The sequence below is a fragment of the Somniosus microcephalus genome, chromosome 12 (genome assembly GCF_052327205.1).
Source record: "Somniosus microcephalus isolate GS21.2 chromosome 12, FLI_Smic_1.0, whole genome shotgun sequence".
In the NCBI taxonomy this organism is placed as follows: domain Eukaryota; kingdom Metazoa; phylum Chordata; class Chondrichthyes; order Squaliformes; family Somniosidae; genus Somniosus; species Somniosus microcephalus.
In genome coordinates, this window is record NC_140998.1 from 188,470,724 (window position 1) to 188,488,535 (window position 17,812).

The window sequence follows — 17,812 nt, forward strand, 5'->3', positions numbered from 1 at the left end:
CAGTGACCACCCCTGTATAAAAGGCCCTAGCAGGCTTCTGTAGTTTCAGTTTCCAGGTTGTCTCCATTCAGTAAAGACTTGTTATAATCAACTCCTGCAGTCCGTGTCTCAATTATACACGGACATAATACTGGCGACGAGTAAGAAACGAACTTACCTGCAACTCGGCAGCACCTCAGACGACATTATTGAAGGTCGAAGCCAGAAGAAAAAAAAAAATCCAAAGAAACTCGAGAAACGGGCGTCGACCGTGGGCAACCGCCCTCCAAATCATCGAATTGAAAAGTGCAGGAGAGACTGTCGCGAGCCAGGCTTGGTTCTCCAGTCTGTGGTTTCCCAGCTAATCGGGCTGGTGGCAGGTAGTGCACTGATCCTTCCTGGGCTGCGGCGGGCTAGAGCTCGATCGGGTGGCTCTGCAACGGGGCCGGGCAGCGAGTCGGGAAGCAAAGAGAGAGAGAGAGGGTGGAGCACACGAGGCGCGGCCGGTGCTTCGAAGCCAGGCAGCGTTCAGACCTAAGAAGAGGGAGGGAAGTGTCCCAGAGGGTCCGCTCCACGACGGGAACGGTTCTTCAATTAACGGAGCAAATATTGAAGCGCGATAGAAAAATAAAAATACCGCGGAGCGCGGCGTTGGCAGCAGCGATCGGGGAGGCGTGAAGACCATAGGGTGTTGCCATTACAGGACAGTAAAATTAATATAATCGCCAGCAACAGCGTTGGCAGCAGCGGCAGCGGCGGGAAAGCGCGGGAGGCGCCATTTTAACTCGGCGGGGAAGAAGGAAAAGCGCGGGAGGCGCCATTTTGATCCATCGGGGACGAAGGCAAAGCGCGGGCGGCGCCATCTTAGATTTTCAAGATGCCAAAGACTGGCGATATCACTGCCTTCGATAACGCAATAGAAGACTGGACCACGTATGTGGAAAGAGTCGAGGTATATTGCGAGGCAAACGAAATAGCCGATGAGAAAAAGGCATCGGTATTGCTAAATTTAATGGGCGCAAGAACGTACGGCCTATTGCGGGACCTGATTACTCCAGCCAAACCGAAGGCGAAGAGTTTAAACGAAATTGTTGCTATCCTACAGGAACACCTAAATCCTACACCGCTGCTGATAGCAGAAAGATTTAAATTCCACAGGAGAAATCAGCATAAAAATGAGAGCAATGCTGATTACCTTACGGAACTACGCAAGCTATCAAAGCACTGCCAGTTCGGAGCAGGACTGGCAGAAACCTTACGGGACAAATTTGTCTGTGGACTCCTGAGTGAAGGAACCCAGAAGAGGTTACTCTCAGAGAAAGAGCTGACGCTAGATAAGGCTTTCAGCGTGGCAGTATCGTACGAAGCAGCAGCAAGGGGAGCTGCGGAAATACAACAAAAGCCACAGGAATACGGCACCCACAAAATGACACGGGGATTTGCAAAATGTTATCGCTGCGGCAGAACAAACCATGACCAGAAGGACTGCTGGTCCAAGGACAAAATATGCAGGCAATGCAGAAAGATGGGACACATTGCACGAGTTTGCAGGTCAGGGAAGAAGACCAACGACAACAAAAAGGCTACTAAGGAACCGTACAGGAAAGTACAAAAGATGACGGACAGTAGTTCCAAAGACCAGATCAGCGATAGTGAATCCGGGAACAAGAGACTAAGCTGTCTCAAACTTCACAACGTAATCGCAAAAGAGGATCTCCGAACCATTTGGGTCACCCTCACGATAGCAGGGTCCCAAGTCAAAATGGAATTGGATACAGGATCAGCACTAACCGTCATGAATCGACGAGACTACGAGCGGCTATTCTCACACATACCCTTGAGAGAGACATCCATTGTCTTGAGGACGTATACGGGGCAAAAAGTATACCCCAGAGGAAAAATAGGGGTGCCTGTCGAATACAACGGCAAGAAAATACGGAAATTGTATCTCTACATTCTGCAAGATGGTGGACCACCGTTATTGGGACGTGAATGGGTCAGAAAGATAAGTTTAGACTGGCACTCCATTCAGGCACTGACGGTGGCTGGTAAAAAGGATGACGACGTCACTCCTGGACGATTGTCAACAATCTTAACTGACGCCAAAGAGGTATTTCAACAAGAACTGGGCACTCTTAAAGGCGTAACCGCCTCGATAAAAATAGAGGAGAATGCAATTCCCAAGTTTTTCAAAGTAAGACCGGTACCATATGCAATTCGCCCAGCCGTCGAGGCAGAGCTGGAGAATCTGGAGAATGCAGGCGTGTTATCTAAGGTAGACTGGAGCGAGTGGGCGACACCCATCATTCCTGTCATGAAGAAAACATTAAACAATAAGTCTGAGGAGCCAAGGAAGGTTCGCATCTGTGGGGACTTCAAGGTGACGGTGAACCCAGTCCTTCACACAGTACAATATCCTCTTCCAAGGATAGAAGATATCTTCGCCTCACTATCTGGAGGGAAGCGTTTTACAAAAATTGACCTAGCACAAGCATATTTGCAGATGGAGGTTGAAGAATCCTCTAGGAAGTATCTCACGATAAACACTCACAAAGGTCTTTACCAGTATAATCGACTGGTATTTGGAGTAGCATCAGCTCCGGCGATATAGCAAAGAGCGATGGAACAAGTCCTGCAAGGGATTCCGGGGACTCAGTGTTACTTGGGCGACATCCTAGTGACAGGTGAAGATGACAGTGAACACCTTGCCAACCTAGAGCAGGTGCTCACTAGACTACGTGAACATGGGCTACGAGCCAATCGCCCCAAGTGCGAGTTTTTTAAGAAACAGATATTGTATTGTGGTCACGTGATTGATGAAGAGGGGTTGCATAAGTCCCCTGACAAAATTGAAGCGGTAGTTAAGGCTCCAGCGCCTGAAAATGTGTCGCAACTGAGGTCATTCCTCGGATTGGTGAATTACTACCATAAGTTTTTGCCGAATTTGTCCACAATTCTGCATCCACTGAACGCCCTATTACGAACGGGAGTAGCATGGAAATGGAGCGATGAGTGTAAGCGGGCCTTTCAGAAGAGTAAGGACCTAATCACTTCAAGAGAAGTATTGGCTCACTACAACCCATCACTACCGATCAGACTGGCGTGTGATGCGTCTCCCTACGGCATTGGGGCGGTACTGTCACATAAATTCCTTGATGGTTCAGAGAGGCCGATAGCTTTTGCATCACGCTCGTTAACTTCAGCCGAGCCTAACTACGCCCAGATTGACAGAGAGGCCCTCAGCCTGGTGTGGGGGGTGAAGAAGTTCAATCACTACCTGCACGGTCAGAAATTTACTCTACTAACTGATCATCAACCTCTCGTCTCCATTTTCAACCCTCAGAAGGGCGTACCGATAATGATGGCACAACGGCTACAGAGGTGGTCCCTTTTCCTAGGGGCACACCAATATGACATCGAGTACAAAGGAACTAAACAGCATGGGAATGCTGATGGATTGTCGCGCCTACCATTGCCGACGGTGGAAGAAGAACTGGCAGTGGATCCAGTGGAGTTATTCCACTCGACTATAGTCGAATGTCTCCCTGTGACGAATGCAAACATAGAAAAGGAAACACGAAATGACCCGACACTCTCCTGGGCCTATGATTTAACAGTGAAGGGATGGCCAGCACATGGCGAACCACTGCTGCCAGCATTCTCGCCGAGAAGAGAACAGCTGTCAGTGTGCAGAGGAACCTTGATGTGTGGATCCAGAGTAGTAATTCCACCCAAATTGAAGGATAGAGTGCTCAATGAGCTTCATGAGGGTCATCTGGGAGGGGTAAAAATGAAGAACTTAGCCAGAGCGTTTGTGTGGTGGCCGGGAATTGATAGAGAAATCGAAGAGATGACCAAGAGCTGTACAGGATGCCAGAAGGTCCAAAATACCCCACCACAAGCCCCTCTACATCCATGGGAGTGGCCCTCATCTCCATGGCAAAGGGTGCACATTGATTTTGCTGGTCCCTTTATGGACTCGATGTTTTTAATTGCGGTGGATGCACATTCAAAGTGGCCAGAGGTAATAAAAATGTCCTCAACCACCACAGAAAAAACTATCACAGTCTTACGAACCATATTTGCCAGGAATGGGCTGCCTGAACAGATTTGCTCTGACAATGGACCACAGTTTGTGTCTGAAGAGTTCCGGAGGTTCTTAAAGAACAATGGTGTTAAGCATTACACATCCGCCCCATATCATCCAGCCACTAATGGATTGGCCGAGAGGTTTGTTCAAACATTCAAGAAGGCTATCAAGGCAATGTGTAATGAAGATATACCCCTACAACACAAGGTGGATAACTTCTTGTTTGCCCACCGGAATGCGACACATGCGGTTACCAACCAAACTCCAGCCATGATGTTCTTCAATCGAAGACTACGATCCCACTTGGATTTGGTTAAGCCAAACGTCAGAAGAGATGTGGAGAACAGGCAGTTTCAGAATATGAATGAAAGGCCGACCAGGAGTTTTAAGATAGGTCAACCAGTTTTGGCCCGGGACTACTGCACAGAGAAATGGCAGCCAGGAACGATCTGTACACGGCAAGGACCTCTAATGTATACCGTGGACGTTGGAGAGAGCATTGTAAGACGCCATGCTGACCAGATTCTAGAGTCACTGGAAAACGTCAACTCCACACCACGATCTGATACACCTGGCGATGAAACTGATGTACCAATTGCATCTACCGCAGAATCGATGATATTGGAAGCAGACGAACCAAACAACAACATTGATCCTGACGCAACCTTGCCAGAAGAACCTGATATCCCAAAGAGGCGTTATCCAGACAGAATCAGGAAGCCTCCTCAAAGACTGAACTTATAATTGCTTAACTTCAACCAATGTATCTAGCAACCATAATTGTAATTGTAATTAGTTATTATTTAGTTGTTAAATGAATGTTATGTACTGTTTATCTAAAAGGGGAGGAATTGTTGTGTATGTACCTTTAAGGGAATAACTGGTCTCAGACTGCAGTACCGGCAGTGACCACCCCTGTATAAAAGGCCCTAGCAGGCTTCTGTAGTTTCAGTTTCCAGGTTGTCTCCATTCAGTAAAGACTTGTTATAATCAACTCCTGCAGTCCGTGTCTCAATTATACACGGACATAATAGGTAGCACTCGCTCTCGCCTCCGAGTCAGAAGGTTGTCGGTTCGAGTCTCACTCCAGAAACTTCAGTACATAATCCAAGCCGACACTCCCAGCGCAGTAATGAGGGAGCACCGCACTGTCAGAGGGGCAGTACTGAGGGAGCGCCGCACTGTCGGAGGGGCAGTACTGAGGGAGCGCCGCACTGTCAGAGGGGCAGTACTGAGGGAGCGCCGCACTGTCAGAGGGGCAGTACTGAGGGAGGGCTGCACTGTCGGAGGGGCAGCACTGAGGGAGCGCCACACTGTCGGAGGGGCAGTACTGAGGGAGCACCGCACTGTCGGAGGGGCAGTACTGAGGGAGCACCGCACTGTCGGAGGGGCAGTACTGCGGGAGCACCGCACTGTTGGAGGGGCAGTACTGAGGGAGCACCGCACTGTCGGAGAGGCAGCACTGAGAGGGTGCTACACTGTCAGGGGGGCAGTGCTGAGGGAGTGCGGCACCGTTGGAGGTACCGTCATTCGAATAAGTCGTTAAACCGAGGCCTCGTCTGCCTTCTCAGGTAGACATAAATGACCCTGCGGCCACTGTTGGAAAAAGAGCAGGAGAAGTTATTCCAAGTGTCCTGGGCTAATATTTATCTCTCAACCAATAATCACTGAAAACAGATGATCTGGTCTTTTAAAAAAAATGCATTCATGGGATGTGGGCGTTGCTGGCAAGGCCAGCATTTATTGCCCATCCCTAGTTGCCCTTGAGAAGGTGGCGGTGAGGTGCCTTCTTGAACCGCTGCAGTCCGTGTGGTGAAGGCGCTCTCAAAGTGCTGTTTGGGAGGGAGTTTTTAGGGAGCCTCTTTTCCAGGTTGTATCGCCCAAGGAAAACTCCCCTGCTCTTCTTCGAATTAGTGCCACGGGATCTTTTACGTCCACCTGAGAGCAGACGGGGCCTCGGTTTAACGTCTCATCTGAAAGGCGGCACCTCCGACAGTAGAGTTATCACCGGTGTCCTGGCCAATATTTATCGTTCAATCAATATCCCTAAAACAGATTATCTGGTCATTGTCACATTGCAGTTTGTGGGAGCTTGCTGTGCATAAATTAGATGCCATGTTTCCTACATTACAACAGTGACTACACTTCAAAAGTACTTCATTGGCTGAAAAGCGCTCTGGGGCGTCCAGTGGTTGTTAAATGCGCTATAAAAATGCACGTTGTTGATTTGGAGGAAAGCAGAGTAACAGCAGCCTGGGCAGACGGCAGGAAGGAACAAGATAAACGGGGTGTTCGAAGGGAGGAAATGATTACCTTCTCAGCGTAAAACCTCATCTCATCAGCCCGGGCCAGGGTGGTTTCAATCCTCTCGTGTCGCACCAACGCTGTCACAAGGTTCCGCAACATATCGATCCGGGACCGGGGTCCCAGCCCCATCCGACGGTAAACTCGCCCATGACTGATCCAGAGGGCAGCGGTGAGATGCATCCTTCCGAGGGGCCGGGAGTCTGGGGGGGATCAGAGACCGGAGCAAAGGTGAGAATTCAACCATCACAATCCCAGCGTCGCCTCACAGCGCGACACATAATCACTCTGATCCCGTCCGCCATTCATCACCGTCCCCGTCCCACACTGATCACCGACCCCCAGACCCCGTCCCACGCTGATCACCGCCCCCCCGGACCCTGTCCCACACTGATCACCGACCCCCCGGACCCCGCCCCACACAGATCACCGACCCCCCGGTCCCCGTCCCACACTGATCACCGCCCCCCGGGACCCCATCCCACACTGATCACCGACCCCCCGGACCGGGTCCCACACCGATCACCACCCCCCCGGACCCCGTCCCACACTGATCACCGCCCCCCGGGACCCCATCCCACACTGATCACCGACACCCCGGACCGGGTCCCACAACGATCACCGCCCCCCCGGACCCGGTCCCACACTGATCACCGCCCCGGACCCTGCCCCACACTGATCACCCCCCGGACCCCGTCCCACACTGATCACCCCCCCGGACCCCGTCCCACACTGATCACCGACCCACCGGACCCCGTCCCACACTGATCACCGACCCCGTGGACCCCGTCCCACACTGATCACCCCCCGGACCCCGTCCCACACTAATCACCGACCCCCCGGACCCCGTCCCACACTGATCACCCCCTGGACCCTGTCCCACACTGATCAGCGACCCCCTGGACCCCGTCCCACACTGATCACCGCCCCCCCGGACCCCGTCCCACACTGATCACCGACCCCCCGGACCCCGTCCCACACTGATCACCGACCCCCCGGACCCCGTCCCACACTGATCACCGACCCCCCGGACCCCGTCCCACACTGATCACCGACCCCCCGGGCCCCGTCCCACACTGATCACCGACACCCCGGACCCCGTCCCACACTGATAACCGACCACCCGGACCCCGTCCCACACTGATCACCGACCCCCGGACCCCGTCCCACACTGATCACCGACCCCCCGGACCCCGTCCCACACTGAACACCGACCCCCCGGATCCCGTCCCACACTGATCACCGCCCCCCCGGACCCCGTCCCACACTGATCACCGCCCCCCCGGACCCCGTCCCACACTGATCACCCCCCCGGACCCGGTCCCACACTGATCACCGCCCCCGGACCCCGTCCCACACTGATCACCGCCCCCGGACCCCGTCCCACACTGATCACCCCCCGGACCCCGTCCCACACTGATCACCGCCCCCGGACCCCGCCCCACACTGATCACCGACCCCCCGGACCCCGTCCCACACTGATCACCCCCCCGGACCCCGTCCCACATTGATCACCACCCCCCGGACCCCGTCCCACACTGATCACCGACCCCCCGGACCCCGTCCCACACTGATCACCGACCCCCGGACCCCGTCCCACAATGATCACCGACCCCCCGGACCCCGTCCCACACTGATCACCCCCCGGACCCTGTCCCACACTGATCACCGACCCCCCGGACCCCGTCCCACACTGATCACCCCCCCCCGGACCCCGTCCCACACTGATCACCCCCCGGACCCCGTCCCATACTGATCACCGTCCCCCCGGACCCCGTCCCACACTGATCACCACCCCGGACCCCGTCCCACACTGATCACCGCCCCCGGACCCCGTCCCACACTGATCACCGACCCCCCGGGCCCAGTCCCACACCGATCACCGACCCCCCGGACCCCGTCCCACACTGATCACGCCCCCGGACCCCGTCCCACACTGATCACCGACCCCCCGGACCCCGTCCCACACTGATAACCGACCGCCCGGACCCCGTCCCACACTGATCACCGACCCCCGGACCCCGTCCCACACTGATCACCCCCCGGACCCTGTCCCACACTGATCACCGACCCCCCGGACCCCGTCCCACACTGATCACCCCCCCCCGGACCCCGTCCCACACTGATCACCCCCCGGACCCCATCCCATACTGATCACCGTCCCCCCGGACCCCGTCCCACACTGATCACCGACCCCCTGGACCCCGTCCCACACTGATCACCGACCCCCCGGACCCCGTCCCACACTGATCACCGACCCCCCGGGCCCCGTCCCACATTGATCACCGACCCCCCGTACCCCGTTCCACACTGATCACCGACCACCCGGACCCCGTCCCACACTGATCACCGCCCCCCGGACCCCGGCCCACAATGATCACTCCCCGGACCCCGTCACACACTGATCACCAACCCCCCGGACGCCAACCAACACTGATCACCGACCCCCCGGACCCCGTCCCACACTGATTACCCCCCGGGCCCCGTCCCACACTGATCACCCCCCGGACCCCGTCCCACACTGATCACCAAACCCCCGAACCCCGTCCCACACTGATCACCCCCCCGGACCCCGTCCCACACTGATCACCGACCACCCGGACCCCGTCCCACACTGATCACCACCCGGACCCCGTCCCACACTGATCACCCCCTGGGCCCCGTCCCACACTGATCACCGACCCCCCGGACCCCGTCCCACACTGATCACCCCCCCGCACCCCTTCCCACACTGATCACCGACCCCCCGGACCCCGTCCCACACTGATCACCCCTCGGACCCCATCCCACACTGATCACCGACCCCCCGGACCCCGTCCCACACTGATAACCGACCACCCGGACCCCGTCCCACACTGATCACCGACCCCCGGACCCAGTCCCACAATGATCACCGACCCCCCGGACCCCGTCCCACACTGATCACCCCCCGGACCCTGTCCCACACTGATCACCGACCCCCGGACCCCGTCCCACACTGATCACCGCCCCCCGGACCCCGTCCCATACTGATCACCGTCCCCCCGGACCCCGTCCCACACTGATCACCGACCCCCCGGACCCTGTCCCACACTGATCACCGACCCCCCGGACCCCGTCCCACACTGATCACGCCCCCGGACCCCGTCCCACACTGATCACCGCCCCCCGGACCCCGGCCCACAATGATCACTCCCTGGACCCCGTCCCACACTGATCACCAACCCCCCGGACCCCAACCAACACTGATCACTGTCCCCCCGGACCCTGTCCCACACTGATCACCGACCCCCCGGACCCCGTCCCACACTGATCACGCCCCCGGACCCCGTCCCACACTGATCACCGCCCCCCGGACCCCGGCCCACAATGATCACTCCCTGGACCCCGTCCCACACTGATCACCGACCCCCCGGACCCTGTCCCACACTGAACACCCCCCGGACCCCGTCCCACACTGATCACCCCCCCCGGACCCTGTCCCACACTGATCACCCCCCCCGGACCCCGTCCCACACTGATCACCGACCCCCCGGACCCCGTCCCACACTGATCACACACCCCCAGGACCCCGTCCCGCACTGATCACCACCGCCCCGGACCCTGTCCCACACTGATCACCACCGCCCCGGACCCCGTCCCGCACTGATCACCACCGCCCCGGACCCCGTCCCACACTGATCACCCCCCCCGGACCCTGTCCCACACTGATCACCCCCCCGGACCCCGTCCCACACTGATCACCGACCCCCCGGACCCCGTCCCACACTGATCACCACCCCCCCGGACCCCGTCCCACACTGATCACCCCCCGGACCCCGTCCCACATTGATCACTGACCCCTCCGGACCCCGTCCCACACTGATCACCCCCCCGGACCCCGTCCCACACTGATCACCCCCCTGGACCCCGTCCCGCACTGATCACCACCGCCCCGGACCCTGTCCCACACTGATCACCACCGCCCCGGACCCCGTCCCGCACTGATCACCACCGCCCCGGACCCCGTCCCACACTGATCACCCCCCCCGGACCCTGTCCCACACTGATCACCCCCCCGGACCCCGTCCCACACTGATCAGCCCCCCGCACCCCTTCCCACACTGATCACCGACCCCCCGGACCCCGTCCCACACTGATCACCCCTCGGACCCCATCCCACACTGATCACCGACCCCCCGGACCCCGTCCCACACTGATAACCGACCACCCGGACCCCGTCCCACACTGATCACCGACCCCCGGACCCAGTCCCACAATGATCACCGACCCCCCGGACCCCGTCCCACACTGATCACCCCCCGGACCCTGTCCCACACTGATCACCGACCCCCGGACCCCGTCCCACACTGATCACCGCCCCCCGGACCCCGTCCCATACTGATCACCGTCCCCCCGGACCCCGTCCCACACTGATCACCGACCCCCCGGACCCTGTCCCACACTGATCACCGACCCCCCGGACCCCGTCCCACACTGATCACGCCCCCGGACCCCGTCCCACACTGATCACCGCCCCCCGGACCCCGGCCCACAATGATCACTCCCTGGACCCCGTCCCACACTGATCACCAACCCCCCGGACCCCAACCAACACTGATCACTGTCCCCCCGGACCCTGTCCCACACTGATCACCGACCCCCCGGACCCCGTCCCACACTGATCACGCCCCCGGACCCCGTCCCACACTGATCACCGCCCCCCGGACCCCGGCCCACAATGATCACTCCCTGGACCCCGTCCCACACTGATCACCGACCCCCCGGACCCTGTCCCACACTGAACACCCCCCGGACCCCGTCCCACACTGATCACCCCCCCCGGACCCTGTCCCACACTGATCACCCCCCCCGGACCCCGTCCCACACTGATCACCGACCCCCCGGACCCCGTCCCACACTGATCACACACCCCCAGGACCCCGTCCCGCACTGATCACCACCGCCCCGGACCCTGTCCCACACTGATCACCACCGCCCCGGACCCCGTCCCGCACTGATCACCACCGCCCCGGACCCCGTCCCACACTGATCACCCCCCCCGGACCCTGTCCCACACTGATCACCCCCCCGGACCCCGTCCCACACTGATCACCGACGCCCCGGACCCCATCCCACACTGATCACCACCCCCCCGGACCCCGTCCCACACTGATCACCCCCCGGACCCCGTCCCACATTGATCACTGACCCCTCCGGACCCCGTCCCACACTGATCACCCCCCCGGACCCCGTCCCACACTGATCACCCCCCTGGACCCCGTCCCACACTGATCACCCCCCGGACCCCGTCGCACACTGATCACCCGCCCGGACCCCGTCCCACACTGATCACCCCCCTGGACCCCGTCCCACACTGATCACCCCCCGGACCCCGTCGCACACTGATCACCCCCCGGACCCTGTCCCACACTGATCACCCCCCCGGACCCCGTCCCACACTGATCACCACCCCCCGGACCCCGTCCCACATTGATCACCCCCCCGGACCCCGTCCCACACTGATCACCGACCTCCCGGACCCCGTCCCACACTGATCACCGACCCCCCCGGACCCCGTCCCACACTGATCACCCCCCGGACCCCGTCCCACACTGATCACCCCCCGGACCCCGTCCCACACTGATCACCCACCGGACCCCGTCCCACACTGATCACCCCCCCACAGACCCCGACCCACACTGATCAACCCCCCGTACCCCGCCCCACACTGATCACCCCCCGGACCCCATCCCACACTGATCACCGACCCCCCGGACCCCGTCCCACACTGATCGCCCCCCCCCAGACCCCGACCCACACTGATAACTGCCCCCGGACCCCGTCCCACACTGATCACCAACCCCCCGGACCCCGTCCCACACTGATCACCCCCCGGACCCCTTCCCACACTGATCACCAACCCCCCGGACGCCGTCCCACACTGATCACCCCCCGGACCCTGTCCCACACTGATCACCAGCCCCGGACCCCGCCCCACACTGATCACCGACCCCCCGGACCCCGTCCCACACTGATCACCCCCCCGGACCCCGTCCCACACTGCTCACCACCCCCCGGACCCCGTCCCACACTGATCACCGACCCCCCGGACCCCGTCCCACAGTGATCACCGACCCCCCGGACCCCGTCCCACACTGATCACCGACCCCCCGGACCCCGTCCCACAATGATCACCGGCCCCCCGGACCCCGTCCCACACTGATCACCACCCCCCGGACCCCGTCCCACACAGATCACACCCCCTGGACCCCGTCCCACACTGATCACGCCCCCGGACCTCGTCCCACACTGATCACCGACCCCCCGGACCCCGTCCCACACTGATCACCGACCCCCCGGACCCCGTCCCACACTGATCACCGACCCCCCGGACCCCATCCCACACTGATCACCCCCCCGGACCCCGTCCCACACTGATCACCGACCCCCCGGACACCGTCCCACACTGATCACCAACACCCCGGACAGGTTCCCACACTGATCACCCCCCCCGGACCCCGTCCCACACTGATCACCGACCCCCCCGGACCCCGACCCACACTGATCACGCCCCCGGACCCCGTCCCACACTGATCACCGCCCCCCGGACCCCGGCCCACAATGATCACTCCCCGGACCCCGTCCCACACTGATCACCAACCCCCCAGACCCCAACCAACACTGATCACCGACCCCCCGGACCCCGTCCCACACTGATCACCCCCCGGACCCCGTCCCACACTGATCACGCCCCCGGACCCCGTCCCACACTGATCACCGCCCCCCGGACCCCGGCCCACAATGATCACTCCCCGGACCCCGTCCCACACTGATCACCAACCCCCCAGACCCCAACCAACACTGATCACCAAACCCCCGGACCCCGTCCCACACTGATCACCCCCCTGGACCCCGTCCCACACTGATCACCGACCCCCCGGACCCCGTCCCACACTGATCACCGACCCCCCGGACCCCGTCCCACACTGATCACCGACCCCCCGGACCCCGTCCCACACTGATCACCGCCCCCCCGGACCCCGTCCCACACTGATCACCCCCCGGACCCCGTCCCACACTGATCACCCCCTGGACCCCGTCCCACACTGATCACCCCCCGGACCCCGTCCCACACTGATCACCGCCCCCGGACCCCCGTCCCACACTGATCACCGACCCCCCGGACCCCGTCCCACACTGATCACCCCCCCGGACCCCGTCCCACACTGATCACCGCCCCCGGACCCCGTCCCACACTGATCACCCCCCGGACCCCTTCCCACACTGATCACCGACCCCCCGGACCCCGTCCCACACTGATCACCCCCCGGACCCCGTCCCACACTGATCACCAACCCCCCGGACCCCGTCCCACACTGATCACCAACCCCCCGGACACCGTCCCACACTGATCACCCCCCCCGGACCCCGTCCCACACTGATCACCGACCCGCCGGACCCCGTCCCACACTGATCACCGACCCGCCGGACCCCGTCCCACACTGATCACCCCCCAGACCCCGTCCCACACTGATCATCCCCCCCGGACCCTGTCCCACACTGATCACTCACCCCGGACCCCGTCCCACACTGATCACCGACCCCCCGGACCCCGTCCCACACTGATCACACACCTTCGAACCCCGTCCCGCACTGATCACCCCCCGGACCCCGTCCCACACTGATCACTGACCCCCCGGACCCCGTCCCACACTGATCACCACCCCGGACCCCCGTCCCACACTGATCACCGCCCCCGGACCCCGTCCCACACTGATCACCGACCCCCCGGACCCCGTCCCACACTGATCACCCCCCCGGACCCCGTCCCACACTGATCACCGACCCCCCGGACCCCGTCCCACACTGATCACCGACCCCCCGGACCCCGTCCCACACTGATCACCCCCCGGACCCCGTCCCACACTGATCACCAACCCCCCGGACCCCGTCCCACACTGATCACCAACCCCCCGGACACCGTCCCACACTGATCACCCCCCCCGGACCCCGTCCCACACTGATCACCGACCCGCCGGACCCCGTCCCACACTGATCACCCCCCAGACCCCGTCCCACACTGATCATCCCCCCCGGACCCTGTCCCACACTGATCACTCACCCCGGACCCCCGTCCCACACTGATCACCGACCCCCCGGACCCCGTCCCACACTGATCACACACCTTCGAACCCCGTCCCGCACTGATCACCCCCCGGACCCCGTCCCACACTGATCACTGACCCCCCGGACCCCGTCCCACACTGATCTCCTCCCCGGACCCCGTCGCACACTGATCACCCCCCTGGACCCCGTCCCACACTGATCACCCCCCGGACCCCGTCCCACACTGATCACCCCCCCGGACCCCGTCCCACACTGATCACCCCCCCCGGACCCCGTCCCACACTGATCACCGCCCCCCGGACCCCGTCCCACACTGATCACCGACCTCCCGGACCCCGCCCCACACTAATCACCGACCCCCCGGACCACGTCCCACACTGATCACCCCCCCGGACCCCGTCCCACACTGATCACCCCCCGGAACCCGTCCCACACTGATCACCCCCCGGACCCCGTCCCACACTGATCACCCCCCGGACCCCGTCCCACACTGATCACCCCCCCACAGACCCCGACCCACACTGATCACCCCCCCCGGACCCCATCCCACACTGATCACTGACCCCCCGGACCCCGTCCCACACTGATCACCGACCCCCCGGACCCCGTCCCACACTGATCGCCCCCCCCCAGACCCCGACCCACACTGATCACCGACCCCCCGGACCCCGTCCCACACTGATCACCACCCCGGACCCCGTCCCACACTGATCACCGACCCCCCGGACCCCGTCCCACACTGATCACCCCCCCCGCACCCCGTCCCACACTGATCACCGCCCCCCGGACCCCGTCCCACACTGATCACCGACCCCCCGGACCCCGTCCCACACTGATCACCCCCCGGACCCCGTCCCACACTGATCACCCCCCGGACCCCGTCCCACACTGATCACCCACCGGACCCCGTCCCACACTGATCACCGACCCCCCGGACCCCGTCCCACACTGATCACCGACCCCCCGGACCCCGTCCCATACTGATCACTGACCCCCGGACCCCGTCCCACACTGATCACCGACCCCCCGGACCCCGTCCCACACTGATCTCCCCCCGGACCCCGTCCCACACTGATCACCCCCCTGGACCCCGTCCCACACTGATCACCCCCCGGACCCCGTCCCACACTGATCACCGACCCCCCGGACCCCGTCCCACACTGATCACCGCCCCCGGACCCCGTCCCACACTGATCACCGACCCCCCGGACCCCGTCCCACACTGATCACCCCCCCCGGACCCCGTCCCACACTGATCACCGCCCCCGGACCCCGTCCCACACTGATCACCCCCCGGACCCCTTCCCACACTGATCACCGACCCCCGGACCCCGTCCACACTGATCACCCCCCGGACCCCGTCCCACACTGATCACCAACCCCCCGGACCCCGTCCCACACTGATCACCAACCCCCCGGACACCGTCCCACACTGATCACCCCCCCCCGGAACCCGTCCCACACTGATCACCGACCCGCCGGACCCCGTCCCACACTGATCATCCCCCCCGGACCCTGTCCCACACTGATCACTCACCCCGGACCCCGTCCCACACTGATCACACACCTTCGGACCCCGTCCCACACTGATCACCGCCCGGAACCCGTCCCACACTGATCACCCACCGGACCCTGTCCCACACTGATCACCGACCCCCCGGACCCCGTCCCACACTGATCACCCCCCCCGGACCCCGTCCCACACTGATCACCCACCGGACCCTGTCCCACACTGATCACCGACCCCCCGGACCCCGTCCCACACTGATCACCCCCCCACAGACCCCGACCCACACTGATCACCCCCCCCGGACCCCATCCCACACTGATCACTGACCCCCCGGACCCCGTCCCACACTGATCACCGACCCCCCGGACCCCGTCCCACACTGATCGCCCCCCCCCAGACCCCGACCCACACTGATCACCCCCCCGGACCTCGTCCCACACTGATCACCGACCCCCCGGACCCCGTCCCACACTGATCACCCCCGCCGCACCCCGTCCCACACTGATCACCGCCCCCCGGACCCCGTCCCACACTGATCACCGACCCCCCGGACCCCGTCCCACACTGATCACCCCCCGGACCCCGTCCCACACTGATCACCCCCCGGACCCCGTCCCACACTGATCACCCACCGGACCCCGTCCCACACTGATCACCGACCCCCCGGACCCCGTCCCACACTGATCACCGACCCCCCGGACCCCGTCCCATACTGATCACCGACCCCCCGGACCCCGTCCCACACTGATCTCCCCCCGGACCCCGTCCCACACTGATCACCCCCCGGACCCCGTCCCACGCTGATCACTGACCCCCCGGACCCCGTCCCACACTGATCACCCCCCGGACCCCGTCCCACACTGATCACCGACCCCCCGGACCCCGTCCCACACTGATCACCGACCCCCCGGACCCCATCCCACACTGATCACCCCCCCGGACCCCGTCCCACACTGATCACCGACCCCCCGGACACCGTCCCACACTGATCACCAACACCCCGGACAGGTTCCCACACTGATCACCCCCCCCCGGACCCCGTCCCACACTGATCACCGACCCCCCGGACCCCGACCCACACTGATCACGCCCCCGGACCCCGTCCCACACTGATCACCGCCCCCCGGACCCCGTCCCCACACTGATCACCGACCTCCCGGACCACGTCCCACACTAATCACCGACCCCCCGGACCACGTCCCACACTGATCACCCCCCCGGACCCCGTCCCACACTGATCACCCCCCGGAACCCGTCCCACACTGATCACCCCCCGGACCCCGTCCCACACTGATCACCCACCGGACCCTGTCCCACACTGATCACCGACCCCCCGGACCCCGTCCCACACTGATCGCCCCCCCCCAGACCCCGACCCACACTGATCACCCCCCCGGACCCCGTCCCACACTGATCACCGACCCCCCGGACCCCGTCCCACAGTGATCACCCCCCCCTGCACCCCCGTCCCACACTGATCACCGCCCCCCGGACCCCGTCCCACACTGATCACCGACCCCCCGGACCCCGTCCCACACTGATCACCCCCCGGACCCCGTCCCACACTGATCACCCCCCGGACCCCGTCCCACACTGATCACCCCCCGGACCCCGTCCCACACTGATCACCGACCCCCCCGGACCCCCGTCCCACACTGATCGCCCCCCCCCAGACCCCGACCCACACTGATCACCCCCCCGGACCCCGTCCCACACTGATCACCGACCCCCCGGACCCCGTCCCACACTGATCACCCCCCGGACCCCGTCCCACACTGATCACCCACCGGACCCCGTCCCACACTGATCACCGACCCCCCGGACCCCGTCCCACACTGATC

The 17,812-nt window shown here is 62.5% G+C and overlaps 1 protein-coding gene across 1 annotated transcript in view; it reads right to left on the reverse strand.

The window, feature by feature from the left end:
• The window catches only part of LOC147109776 (large ribosomal subunit protein bL17m-like), a 642,401-nt gene that overhangs the window by 49,056 nt on the left and 575,533 nt on the right, over positions 1 to 17,812 (reverse strand). The window contains exon 2 of the mRNA XM_086002371.1: positions 6,383 to 6,576. Within this exon, the coding sequence (XP_085858497.1) occupies positions 6,383 to 6,556 (174 nt within the window). The 5' untranslated portion in view covers positions 6,557 to 6,576. The remainder of the gene's footprint in view (positions 1 to 6,382; positions 6,577 to 17,812) is intronic.